The 13,439-nt window shown below is 40.7% G+C and overlaps 1 protein-coding gene across 1 annotated transcript in view; it reads right to left on the bottom strand.

The window, feature by feature from the left end:
- The window catches only part of FMN2 (formin 2), a gene marked incomplete at both ends in the record, with an annotated part of 325,661 nt that overhangs the window by 225,610 nt on the left and 86,612 nt on the right, over positions 1-13,439 (bottom strand). Inside the window, one exon of the mRNA XM_082854885.1 lies at positions 6,861-6,916. Coding sequence (XP_082711011.1) covers positions 6,861-6,916 — 56 coding nt within the window. The remainder of the gene's footprint in view (positions 1-6,860; positions 6,917-13,439) is intronic.

Raw genomic sequence — 13,439 nt, 5'->3', positions numbered from 1 at the left:
CCTGCTAAAGAAGTTCCTTTAGCATTTGCGGCAAAGCTGCTTTGGTGGTGTTGAAATCTCTTAGCTTTTGCTTCTCTGTAAAGGTTTTATTTTCTCTGTTGAATTTGAATGAGATCCTTGCTTGGCAGAGTAATCTTGGTTGTAGGTTTTTCCTTCATCACTTTAAATATGTCCTGCCACTCCCTTCTGGCTTGCAGAGTTGCTGCTGAAAGATCAACTGTTAACCTTATGGGATTCCCTTGTAGGTTATTTGTTGGTTTTCCCTTGCTGCTTTTAATATTTTTTCTTTGTATTTAATTTTTGATACTTTGATTAATATGTGTCTTTGTGTGTGTCTCCTTGGATTTATTCTGTGGGACTCTCTGCGCGTAATGGACTTGACAATTTCTTTTCCCATATTAGTGAAGATTTCAACTATAATCCCTTCAAATATATTCTCAATCCCTTTCTTTTTCTCTTCTTCTCCTGGGACCCCTATACTTCAAATGTTGGTGCATTTAATATTGTCCCAGAGGTCTCTGAGACTGTCCTCAATTCTTTTCAGTCTTTTTTCTTTATTCTGTTCTCCAGTAGTTATTTCCACTATTTTATCTTCCAGGTCACTTATCCGTTCTTCTGCCCCAGTTATTCTGGTATTGATTCCTTCTAGAGAATATTTAATTTTATTTATTGTGTTGTCCATCAGTGTTTATCTGCTCTTTAGTTCTTCTAGGTCTTTCTTATACATTTCTTGTATATTCTCCATTCTATTTCTAACATTTTGGATCATCTTTACTATCATTACTTTGAATTCTTTTTCAGGTATACTGCCTATTTCCTCTTCATTTGTTAGGTCTGGTGGGTTTTTACCTTGCTCCTTCATCTGCTGTGTGTTTCTTTGTCTTCTAATTTTGCTTAACTTACTGTGTTTGGGGTCTCCTTTTTTGCAGGCTGCAGGTTCGTAGTTCCCATTGTTTTTGGTGTCTGCCCCAGTGGCTAAGGTTGTTTCAGTGGGTTTTGTAGGCTTCCTGATGGAGGGAACTAGTGCCTGTGTTCTGGAGGATAAGGCTGGAACTGTTCTTTCTCATGGGCAGGACCACATCTGGTGGTGTGTTTCGGAGTGTCTGTGAACTTACTATGATTTCAGGCAGTCTCTCTGCTAGTTGGTAGGGTTGTGTTCCTGTTTTGCTAGTTGTTTGCCATAGGGTATCCAGCACTGTAGCTTGCTGGTCCTTGAGTGGAGCTGGGTCTTAGCATTGAGATGGAGATCTCTGGGAGATTTTTCATCTTTCGATATTACATGGAACCAGGAGGTCTCTGGTGGACCAACGTCCTGAATTCAGCTCTCCCACCTCAGAGGCACAGACCTGATACTCGGCTGGAGCACCAAGACCCTGTCAGCCACACAGCACAGAAGAAAATGGAGACAATAAGAAAGTAAAAGAAAAATAAATAAATAAATAAAATAAAGTTATTAAAATAAAAAGTAAGTATAAAAAATTAAAAAGTAATAAAAAAGAAAGAATAGAACAACTAAACCAAAAAACAAATCCACCAATGATAACAATTGCTAAAAACTATACTTAAAAAAAAAAAAAAAGACAGAACCCTAGGACATATGGTAAAAGCAAAGCTATACATACAAAATCACACAAATAAGCATACACATACACACTCACAAAAAGAAAAAAAGGAACAAAATATATATATCATTGCTCCCAAAATCCACCGCCTCAATTTTGGGATAATTCGTTGTCTATTCAGGTATTCCACAGATGCAGGGTACACCAAGTTGATTGTGGATATTTAATGCACTGCTCCTGAGGCTGCTGGGAGAGATTTCCCTTTCTCTTCTTTGTTCACACAGCTCCTGGGGTTCGGCTTTGGATTTGGCCCCATCTCTGCTTGTAGGCCACCTGAAGGCATCTGTTCTTCACTCAGACAGGACGAGGTTAAACTTGCAGCTGATTAGGTAGCTCTGGCTCACTCAGACAGGGGAGAGGAAGAGGTACAGAATGCGGGGCAAGCCTGGAGTAGCAGAGGTCAGCGGGACCCCTATAATTGCACCAGCCTGAGGCGTGCCGTGTGTTCTCCCAGGGAAGTTGGCCCTTGATCATGGGACCCTGGCAGTGGTGGACTGTACAGGCTCCCGGCAAGGGAGGTGTGGATAGTGACCTGTGCTTGCACACTGGATTCTTGATGGCTGAAGCAGCAACCTTAGTGTCTCATGCTCATCTCCCACGCCCGTCTCTGGAGCTCGTTTAGGTGGTGCTCTGAATCCCCTCTCCTCGTGCACCCCAAAACAATGGTCTCTTCCCTCTTAGGAAGATCCCAACTTTTTCCCAGATACCCTCCCAGCTAGCTGTGGCACACTAGCCCCCTTCAACCTGTGTTCATGCAGCCAACCCCAGTCCTCTCACTGGGGTCTTACCTCCGAAGCTGGAGCCTCAGCTCCCAGCCGCCACCTGGCCCAGCAAGTGAGCAGACAAGCCTCTCAGGCTGGTGAGTTCTGGTCAGCACTGATCCTCTGTGTGGGAATCTCTCCACTTTGCCCTCTGCACCCTTGTTGCTGTGCTCCCCTCTGTGGCTCCAAAGCTTCCCCCCCCCGCCACCCCCTGTCTCCACCAGTGAAGGGGCTTTCTAGTGTGTGGAAACTTTTCCTACTTAACAGCTCCCTCCCACTGGTGCAGGTCCTGTCCCTATTCTTTTGTCTCTGTTTTTTCTTTTTTCTTTTGCCCTACCCAGGTAAGTGGGGAGTTTCTTGCCTTTTGGGAGGTCTGCGGTCTTCTGCCAGTGTTCAGTAGGTGTTCTGTAGGAGTTGTTCCACGTGTAGATGCATTTCTGATGTATTTGTGGAGAGGAAGGCAATCTCCATGTCTCACTCCTCCACCATCTTGAAGCTGCCTCTCTCTGGTCTATATTTTAGTTGCTCACTCATCTTGGAAATTGTGTGTGCTGGACTTATAATTAACATGTGAATGAATGTCACTTTTTGCCTTAGAGTTCAGTAGGAACATACGATTTTCCCCTAACCTTTGATATGTCTAATACATTCTCATGCAATTCAAGTGCCTTGTTTCTGTGTCTCCATCACTATTCCTTCAGAAGTACGTTCCCCACACCGTTCTTTTGATCTGACCAATTCTGTTTCACTCTCTGAACTTGCCTCTGTCAAGACACAGGTGAGTAACCCTCAAGTGCCATCAACCAGGCCACCCCACCTCGTTCATACACATTCCATGATTCGCTCCTAAATAAACATGTTTCTGAAAAAAGCAATAAATTGTAGTGAGTAGTCATTGTATAAAGAGCATTAGAAAAGATACTCTACAAGGAGAACCAATAGAAAAGAATACTCAATTCCTCAATTAAGTTTGTAACCCAATTAGGCACTGAGAGGACTGGGGAGGACTGATCAGAGCAGGATCCTGGGGGAAGAGAATTAAGCCAATTTCGAAGGAGGTTAAAACTGGACTGAAATAGGATTTTGCCACTCACCTCAAATCATACACATTTTTCTGACTTTTGAGAATTCAGTTGCATACAACATATGTGGTAAGAAAGTTTTGATCTTGGTTAATTTATTTTCATTATCCAACACTTTGTAATAGACGTGGTTGTTTTCAATTAATCCATACCGTAAAGTGTAGGAAGACCCAACTTTCAATTGCTTTGATGTACCAATTCCTACCCCAAGCTAGAGTTTTCAAAGATCAAATTCTATTCTCTTTACCTTTCAACTAGTCCATTTACATCAGAAAGATGTTGAGAATTTTAGGAAAATACTTTGAAGCACACATTTTATATATAATTTCAAAATTATTATTATTAATTTAAAATTATTTATATAATTTAAAAATTAGTTTAAAACTGGGTGGTAACCACTTTAGCTAACATATATTAATATTTAACATAGGAGTAAATGTTTCTAGAGAATGTAATTGACATTTGGCTATTTATATATTGTAGAATACAAAAGGATTTACAGTTTAAATAGTATTTCAAATGCCAAAGAATAAAAAACAGAATTGAGACAGTTCTGTTTCGCTTTATGAAATAATTATTTAGATACAGCAGATTTCAGAGCATATTACTTGAAATTAATCAGTAAGTGAGGTCTAAAGAAAGCAGTTTTGTTTTACAACTTCCTGATCCCATGAGACCATGGGTGACAACACTCAGGGGTGGCCACACGTCTCCCTCCACAGATGCAGAGGATCCCCGCACCTTCCACTCCTTCCAGCTGAGAAAAGGCTTTAGGAATCATGTGTTTTGTCTAGGGATATGGCGCTCTCAGAATTATTAATTACAGGGAGAGAGCAAAAGACAGAACCAATTCCGCAAATTCCAGCATGCTTGGATGGAGAGAACAGGTGCCTGGATGCACACCCAAAGAAAACCGAGAGCACAGGATGCACTTCACCTCTGTGGAGGGCCCCACTCTCTGCGTGCATAGCTTTCATCAGTCACACAGCAAACCCACAGGAAGCCCCCCACTTCCTCTGCAGGGGAAGCTCACAGACAGACTGCTCTCTAGTGACTAAGAGGCAAGGCGTTCTATGTAAAAAACAGAACTGTACTTTTTTTTTAAAGAGCAGTGAAGCACTAAAGTTAGTAAAATCGACACAATTTAGCAGAGTTAAACATGTGTCTGTGACCTAATCAGCTTCAATCTATGCCTCTAAAACATATCTTGACATCAGTTTCTTATAAATGGTATAAATACAATAGAATAACTTAAAATAAACTTCTCACCTCATCCATTTGATGATTTTGGCATGAGATGGTATTAAACAGCTGCAGTTTGATTACACATGCAAAAGTCTAATTTTTGTCATAGTGGAGAGAACAGGAGGTATAAAGTCAAACAGACCTACGTTCATACCATGGCTCTTACCCTTTATCAATTTTTGGTCTGAAGCAAGTTAACTCCTATAAACATCATTTTCTTATCAGTTAAATATGAATTATAATAGTTACTTTAAAGGGTTATTATAAGAATCACATAAGATAATGCAGTAAAAGAACAGGTGCACAGTACATAGGTAATTAATTCTAGTTTCCTGAATCCCTTTTATGGTGGTTACTTTAGGCTCTTATGAAAGAGACACACATCATCTCAAAAACGAACCAGTCCCTAAGTAAACTTATGATAAAGAGTCACCGATTCCAAGAGTACATGATGTCATTACTGAGGGCTAGGCTTCAACTGCTTCCCAACAATCTTACCACCAAATTAATTTATTATATTTTCTAGCTTCTAGACACTTCACTGGCAACAAGGAAATGAGAAGGTGTGAAATTTAAATCAATCTATTTCCCCTGTGAGTTTCCAAGCTGTAACATGAGGTGTTTTAAAATCACCCAGTTCATCAGGTTTTCTGCTTATTATTGGTTCAGAGCTCATGAAACACAGAAAATCACTATAATTTTACACACATGAATATCTGCCTTGAATTATTCCAGCTGGAATCTTAATACACAAAGTAATGTTGTTGGTGTTTGGTCACCGTTGATAGTATAGAATACTTTTTGTCCAGGTTTTCTTTGGCATTATCAATATAACAGAGAATTCAGTAATATACGTCCTGGAAATAAGAACTAGAAAGATCTAACATATTATCCCAGATCACAGCTTAGTCATGCCAAAAAAAGCATTGCAAAAATAATGAGAAGATATTTTGAGGGCACTGTTTTTCTTAATTATTTCTCACTTTATTTCTCTTAACCTCTTTTCGTTTTTCTTCATTGTATTCACTACTGGCTAATCATGACAGTTAATGAACTACCAGCTCAGTCCACCAGGGCTCTTCAAGTGCCCCAGCCTGATGGAAGTCTCTGCTCTTAAAAAAAAAAAAAAAAGAAGAAGAAGCTGGGAAAACCTGTTTTATGACATTATCCTTAAGAGCATCTTTACTCTTATGAAAGTGAACAGAATAGCTATATTTCTGAAAAGCACCAGATAATTTATAAAACGAAGTTCTCAACCAATTTATATCCTTATTTATCCTCCAGGAGGAATAAACTTTCATGTATGATGCAGGGCTGCTTCTTTTAAAAAAGGAAGTCATTTCATACTTGGAAAAGTTCTCAAAAATCAACAGATTCTTTGATTTTACAGAGAAGAACACTATGTCCCAGATAGCCTGAGTATGTTGTCACAAACTGACCAGAAACTGACCTGGGCCTGAAACTCAGGATGCAGCCGTCTCATTTTCTACTCAGACCCCACTCCAGAAAACACACTTCTTGGTGGTAATTTCTAACACTAAGTTATTTTCAAAGGTAGAGTTAGGAGAATGTATAAATAAATTTTAAAAATGGTTTTATAACCAAAAAAGCAATTGCTAACCACAATTACTATTTCATATAAGTGTTTCCTATTTTTACAGGAAGTGCATTTTGGTGCAAGAAAAAAAGGCATAAAATGTGGCTTCTTTAGTAACAGAATAAGAAAGTTTCTGTGGAAATTAAACAGACACTAACTAATGTTTCATCCACCAAAGCAACTTAAGAATATTATTTGGTTTTAGAAAAGCCCTGGCACATCTTATAAAAAATCATATCCACGTGACTCTTAGTGCAACCAGGCCCATCTCTATACAACACCTGAGCAGCCGCTGTTTCCTGATGGAGCCAGCACTTGTGGGCCCAGCTCTCCAGCAGGACATGGAACAACATGGATGCTGAGGAGTTTGTGCCCAGTGCCACTTCCAGGCTGATTTCCTTCACAAAGTCTGAATGAAAGAAAACCCCCTCCCACCTGACTGGAGTCCCCTGCAGGCTGAGAAACATGGCCACCTAGCTGGCTGGGCAGATGGAAAGATAAAGCAGAGGCAAATAAGAGAGGAAAGGGAGCTGACATCCTAATTAAATCTTACCTGCTGAGCAGCATCTGAATATTTTTTCGGAGTTTCTAAAACAGCAGATTGAGACTCTGGGTTGAAAAGGAAGAAGACAGGCAATATGTTAAAGAGCAAATTTTCCCATTTCTCTGATCACAAAATGAAACTAACTGTAATATACCTTCAACCATAATAAGCACCAAAACACCCAGGCTACCTTTCATAATAAGCATCCAAACACCCAGGTTATACCTCCGTGTTATGAGGACATGACTGCTTTTGAGTACATGTAACACACAAAATGACACACTCATGTCATTAGGTATTTTTTAAATTACACCCTTCTTTACACATCAGTCATGATTATTTGTCTCAACTCCTAGTTTCTACTTTGTGCCATGAAGTATCTGCCAATACATTCACTGTTCGTATTATTCACTTAAGTCTGTACAGTGACAGAAGCCAACTCCCCAGTCTGGAAGGGTGGGATCTTGGATGCCTTACCTGACTATTGACAACTGACCTTCCACTCTCAGTGAGAGGTAATGAGTGCTCACCAAGAGGCAATGAGTAATTGTCATTTGAGAACCTACGGGACTGAAAATTCTTCATGCTGGAAAACCTAAGGGGTAACCAAGGCCATGTTTTCTTTTGTTTTCTAAGCTAGGGGATACTTTCCTCTAAGTGAAGCTAGCACGGGAGTTACATAAAAACCTAAGAGAGCTTCCAGGAATCCCCAACGCTCTGTGGATGGGAGTCTGAGAACGATCCCCTTGCCCATCCTGGGCATCTGTGGTGAGGAACCGAGGCCCCGACACAGTGGCTGGTGGTGAGACAAAGATGAGTCTGTCACCTGACCTTCACGCTGCCCCCTGCCCCCGACTGGCATGCAGACCAGACACCTGACAGCACACAGCTGTCGCTCTGAGGGATACTTCAGACCTTCCCAATTCAGCAGCATTTTAGTATGTGACATGTATGTGACAATGCATAGAAAAAATAAAAGGCAGTCGTGGTTTAAATCATACAACATATTGCTAAACTAAATTGAAAGTTCTCATTTCACTTGGATTAAAGCACCGTCTCCACCTGGGCCCACGGACCTCCTTCCACCTGCCTACACCCCAACCTCTCTGGCTCCACACCCGCTCACAGGGCTCTGGCCACACTGGCCTTCCTGACACCCTGTAACACGCCAGTCCCGCTCTGGCCACAGGATGTCCAATGGGGGCAGGGAGAGAATGTCTGCCCCCGCCCCCACCCGCTCCGGGGAGCACCCCCGTGGCCCCACCCCCACCCGCTCCCAAGAGCACTCTGTGACCCCGCCCCCACCCGCTCCCGGGAGCACCCTGTTCCCTCTCTCTCTCCACAGTGTGGGTTCTCTAAGGAAAGCCTGCAGAATTCACTTGTTTGCCGACTTCACTCTCCCTTCGACTAAGTCAAACACTGTGAAGAAAGACTTCGTAGATTCTTTCTTAATGAATCCCCAGCATCCACAACAGTGCCCGGTGCACCGCAGATGTTTAAAATATGTGTTGAGTAGTTGTGGGAGGAGATGAAAGGAGAGATCAAAGAATGAAGAAACCATGGAAGCGAAGCAGGAGCCCCAGGAAAGTGGGCGCTGGGCCTGCACCTGAGCTGAGAGAACATCTTTCAGGACAAAATCACTGAGAACAGCAATGACATAATCACTCACCAACACGTGTCACTGTGGCAACAGAATATTAACAATGCAGGCCTTTTCCCAAATACTGCATTTCACTAAGTTAATCAAAACGTTTGTCTCTTACACTGACAAATTTCTACTCTGAACACAACACCAGAGTTGGCCAGTTTTGAAGAAAGAGCTTTAACATCAAAGCGAGGACAGTTAATATTAAAGCAAATCCAGAGTCTTGAATGCCTTTTGTTTTCTGCTGGTTTTCGTCACCTCCAAATCCTCCCAAACACAGGAGACTTGAGACAAAGTCCTGGGGCTTTGTACAGACTAGAACATTTTCTCTTCCTGTCTTTCTATGTAGATGGTGCAGGAAGAGCCCACAGGGTCTCCTGGGGGTGTCACGAATAGTTCTTTCCCTTAGAGACGCACGCAGGGTTTCCCAGCTTTTGTCTATAGCCCTAGACCTCGTGACCTGCCCAAAAAAGCAAACTTCTGGCTCTGATGGTAAAAAGAATGTGTACACCTCACCAGAACAATGAACTAGAAAGACTTATCAATATTGCAATGTTTTGATCACCTACACCTAAACTTTGAGTTTCTCTCTATCTAATTCAATGGCTACCTGAATTGAGTTCATTCTCCCACCCTCACCTCTTTCACTACACTTACTTCCTTGAATCAGTGTGTCATGACATCTAGGAGAAATTTATACGTCAAAATATTCTCTTCAAAATCATAAGCTGTAATACAGGAGTTCTAGAGGGTCAAGATGTTAAGGTTAAAGAAATGTATAGAATAACTATAAAGCAAGGGGAAAATGAATGAGAATAATCAAGAGAAGAAAGAAAAATAAATGTCAAGGAGAAAGAAAATAGGGGAGAATAAAAGTAAGAAAGAGAAAAAAGAAGGAAGGGAAAGAGAAAGAGTAAAGAGAAGCATGAAAAATCGCAAAAAGCGCTGCCCGTAGAGGGAAGCCAGGGCCCGGGCTGCGCCCAGTGAGCTGCCTCTGAGCACCGGCCGAGTCGGGAGCCCGTGGGCAGGCAGGTAAGAAGCCCACTGGGTTCCAGCATCCTCAGAGCGACGACCCCTTGTGCGAACCCCCGGGCCCTCACCCCGACATCCTCCCCGCAGGGCCTGGAGCTTTCGGGAGCCCCTCCTCCTCAGCCCCGCGTCCGAAGACAGTCCAGACAGCCCCCTTCATCAACAGGACGGCTGCTTTCGGAGTGACCCAGGGAAGCTCTCAAGGGCACATCTTAACTGCCAACTCCTCCACTCACCTGCCCTAAGGATTAAGAAACTAGACTGGTTTTAAAATATTACTGTGAAACAAAGTAGGAGAAATAACCTTCCTGACAAAACTTCAAATGTTCCATGTTTTTAAAGTTACCTCACAAACAGTTCTGGACTCCCCACAATTCCAAATATGTTCTAGAAATGATCTCTCTATCATCACAAATAAGCCTATGACTTATAAAACAAAACATATGTGGATGAGTTTTACATTTGTAGAGGGGACAGCAAGAAAAATAAGCAGGACATGACACTCTGGTAAGAAGGGAAAGTAAATCAAATCACCCCTTTAAATATACAAAATATGCCTTCTGAAAAATGAATTAAGAAATCTCTAAAAACTTACATTTTAGTGAGAAATGCACTTATATAAAATAACTAAATTATGCTTCTTTAATTCTATACATCAATTTGATTCAAATCTAGTCAATTTAATTGAAAGAGAATTCATTAAATTTCATTTAAATAGCATGACTTACGATTAGTGGCCTAACAAATGGTAGATGTCTTTACTTCTGGTATACCCTGTCCTTCCACAAATGAAGATGGGGTTATACATGTAATTTTCCTAAAAGGAGTCAACACTATTCTGCATATTTGATTATTTAATAGTCTGGATCTGCCCGTCATTGCCAACAAAGGTTGTCCACACATGGGCGTTAGCTTGCATATATAAGGGGGAAATGCAGGCTGATCAAAATAAAACTTAACGTGGAGAATCATTTCCAGGAGACACAGTTGATCTCTTCTAGAGCATTTTATTCCTTGAGAGACGAATGCCATCAAACATCCCCCGGCCCCTTACAGAATCTCTGCTTTACCTCAAGTGAACATGTGTTAAAGCATTGGGACAGACCTGGAAATAGGGTCAGGATGCTGTTATTTGCATTTCATCCCACAGAATCTCCTTTATTAAGAACCAGTAGAAAGCCTTCTTTTGGATACTAGAGGACAGCAAAGTTGTCCTTCTGGGACTGTTGCTTTTCATTTCACAGACACACAAGGCGTGATACAGACTTGTTTCCACTTCCCTTCTACCTTAAACCCAAGGCATAAATTTCAACTACCTTTAAAAACTGCCAAGTCCTTCTGAAATACACTTCAGGATGCTAGTTCACCCTAGCCTCATTTTATTGCCCCATCCTAAATTCCTTTCAGTTTTGTTTTTTTTTTTTTAATTTTTTTTTGGGGAGGTTTCTGTTTTTTTTTTAACATCTTTATTGGGGTATAATTGCTTTACAATGGTGTGTTAGTTTCAGCTTTATAACAAAGTGAATCAGTCATACATAAACATATGTTCCCATATGTCTTCCCTCTTGCATCTCCCTCCCTCCCACCCTCCCTATCCCACCCCAATTCCTTTCAGTTTAGTCTGTTTTCCTTTGTAATCCTCTTGTACACCTCACATACTCATAAGCTGCTCAGATCATTTTTTTGAAGCCAAGGTGGGTTACCATTCTTTCAGCCAGCATGTAAACAGATATTTTAAGATTTCTACACAAAAAGCTTGTCGTGTTTCTAACAGCTCTCCTTCCATATTTTCCTCCAGGATTTTTTGTGTCCAGAACTGCCTTTCTAAAATAAGTCCTCCATTCACTCTCTTGATCATTCACATTTTTAAAGGAAGATAAGGGCCTTGATTTTCCAAAGACACACCAAGAATGATCAAGTCTCTGTTCACACCTAGACATCTTGACCCTGTTCTTCACACATTCAAAACTAAAGTTAATTCTCTCTTTGTGTAAATCTATCGAATAACTTTTGAAGCTTGGTAGTACGCCCCTAAAATGGTCCTCAAGCTGTTTCAGCACACCGCCTTCCATCAGATACTTGCATTCATATGCTGAGTAGATATTTTATTTATTTTTATCTTTTTCAACAAAAGGTCTTCATTTTTTCACTCAAATATTTAAGTATATAATAGGTGTCCAAAGGTCTTGAAACGTCAGGAGTCTACACAAAAGACAGATATGTAGAGACAGAAAAATTACATATCTAAATAATCCACATGATAGAGATATGAATAAAATGCCACGGGGCTCTAGAAGAAAGAACCACTGTGGCAGGGAGGTGGGTTGTATCAATTAAGTAAAGGAAAATGAAGAGAGTAAAGAGAAAGAGAAAACAAGGTAAGTAAAAAGTTTTCTTCTTATTACAATTTCCGCCACAAACTTCTGGAGCAAGCACATTGCTTCCCAACTTCCCTTCCAGCCTTGTCCTTCCAGGAAACATTCTACAGACTTCAGACAGTCAGGCTCCACTGTGGAGGCAATGTAGACAGGCTGCAGGGAACAGGCTGGGAGCCGAAGATTCCCAGGAATCCACAGCCCTCGAGGCTTCACCGCAGCCTCTGCACTCAGACTCACATAGCAGAGGGTCCGTTTCTACATCAATAGGTGAAGGTGGAGAAAAACCCGTTTCACAAAATGGATCATGGAAAAACAAAAGTGAGTTTTCCGAGAAAGGCAGCACCACGAATCTGAATTAGCCAGACATGTGGAGTAGTAACCAGTGTGGAGAAGAGCCGAAAGGGGAAAAAAAAGAAAAACCAAGTTGGCAATTTTTTTAAGACGGAACCACAAGTCTTTCTTCTTCAAAAAGAAAAAAAGTCATTGAGCTCTTTAAGTCAAAACTGAAAGGGACCAGATGCTGCAAACAGTGATTTTAGCCGTGACACCCTTGCACCAATCACAGTCAAGTGCACTGGAAATAGTTTATCACTTTTAATAATCACATTATCGAAGACTACAATTCACACCTATTTTTTTTAAAACAGTAGACTCGATGCACAGTTTTTACTACATTATCTACATTCTCACTCTTACAACTGACTGCTTGCCTACGACAGGGAAGGTGAATGCCCCAGAATGAGAATGCCCCATGGATTCACAGCAAGAAAAGTTTAGAAGGGCCATTAGACAATTTGGACAAAACACCTGTTGGGCTGTTGGGTTTAAAACAGATCAATTGGAGAAAAACAAGTCACTACATTAAACTATTTTCTACTTACCTCCATCATCCTCTTCAAGAAGGCATATTTTAAAAGGAGACAAGTTGTTATATTAAAAATTGCTGCTCTGGCATTTTGCAAGCTACATCAAATAATGAAGAAAAAACTAGGTTACAAACTTCCTGACATCAATTCCGACTATCATCTCCTACCAAACTAAAATTCAGATGATCACTAATTAACTTTCCACCTAGTGTTCCTCCAGTATACAATAAAATCAGTAACATAAAATGTTTCAGTTAAAATTGAGAGAAGTAGACACACTAGGGAAGAAAAAAATGAAAACATCATCTTAATCAATGATGTAAAACACAAGATATGAACAACTGTTAAAATAACTCATTGAAATTGACCGATTCTACTATATCTACACCTAGTTATTTCCTAACCAGTAAGTAATTTTTAACATAAACAAATAAAATAGTGTATTTAATGGGATCATTATTTTAGTTATATGCTTTTCCTTTTAAAACTAAATTTGCTTTTATGTGCTTGTTTTTTTCATGTGTTATTATGTCAGCACCCCCTCGTCTCTGAAGGTCTACCTTGGCCCTTGATCAACTGTTCTCTGCACCACAGGAAACTCAGAGCCCTACACAGAACACATGTCCTACATTGCATCTCTTGTATGTGGTTCATTTCAGGGAGTATAGTC

This window comes from Leucopleurus acutus, assembly GCF_964270905.1.
Source record: "Leucopleurus acutus genome assembly, chromosome: 14".
In the NCBI taxonomy this organism is placed as follows: Eukaryota; Metazoa; Chordata; class Mammalia; order Artiodactyla; family Delphinidae; genus Leucopleurus; species Leucopleurus acutus.
The sequence above is the reverse complement of the archived record's forward strand: the minus strand, read 5'-3'. Positions and strand labels throughout refer to the sequence as shown.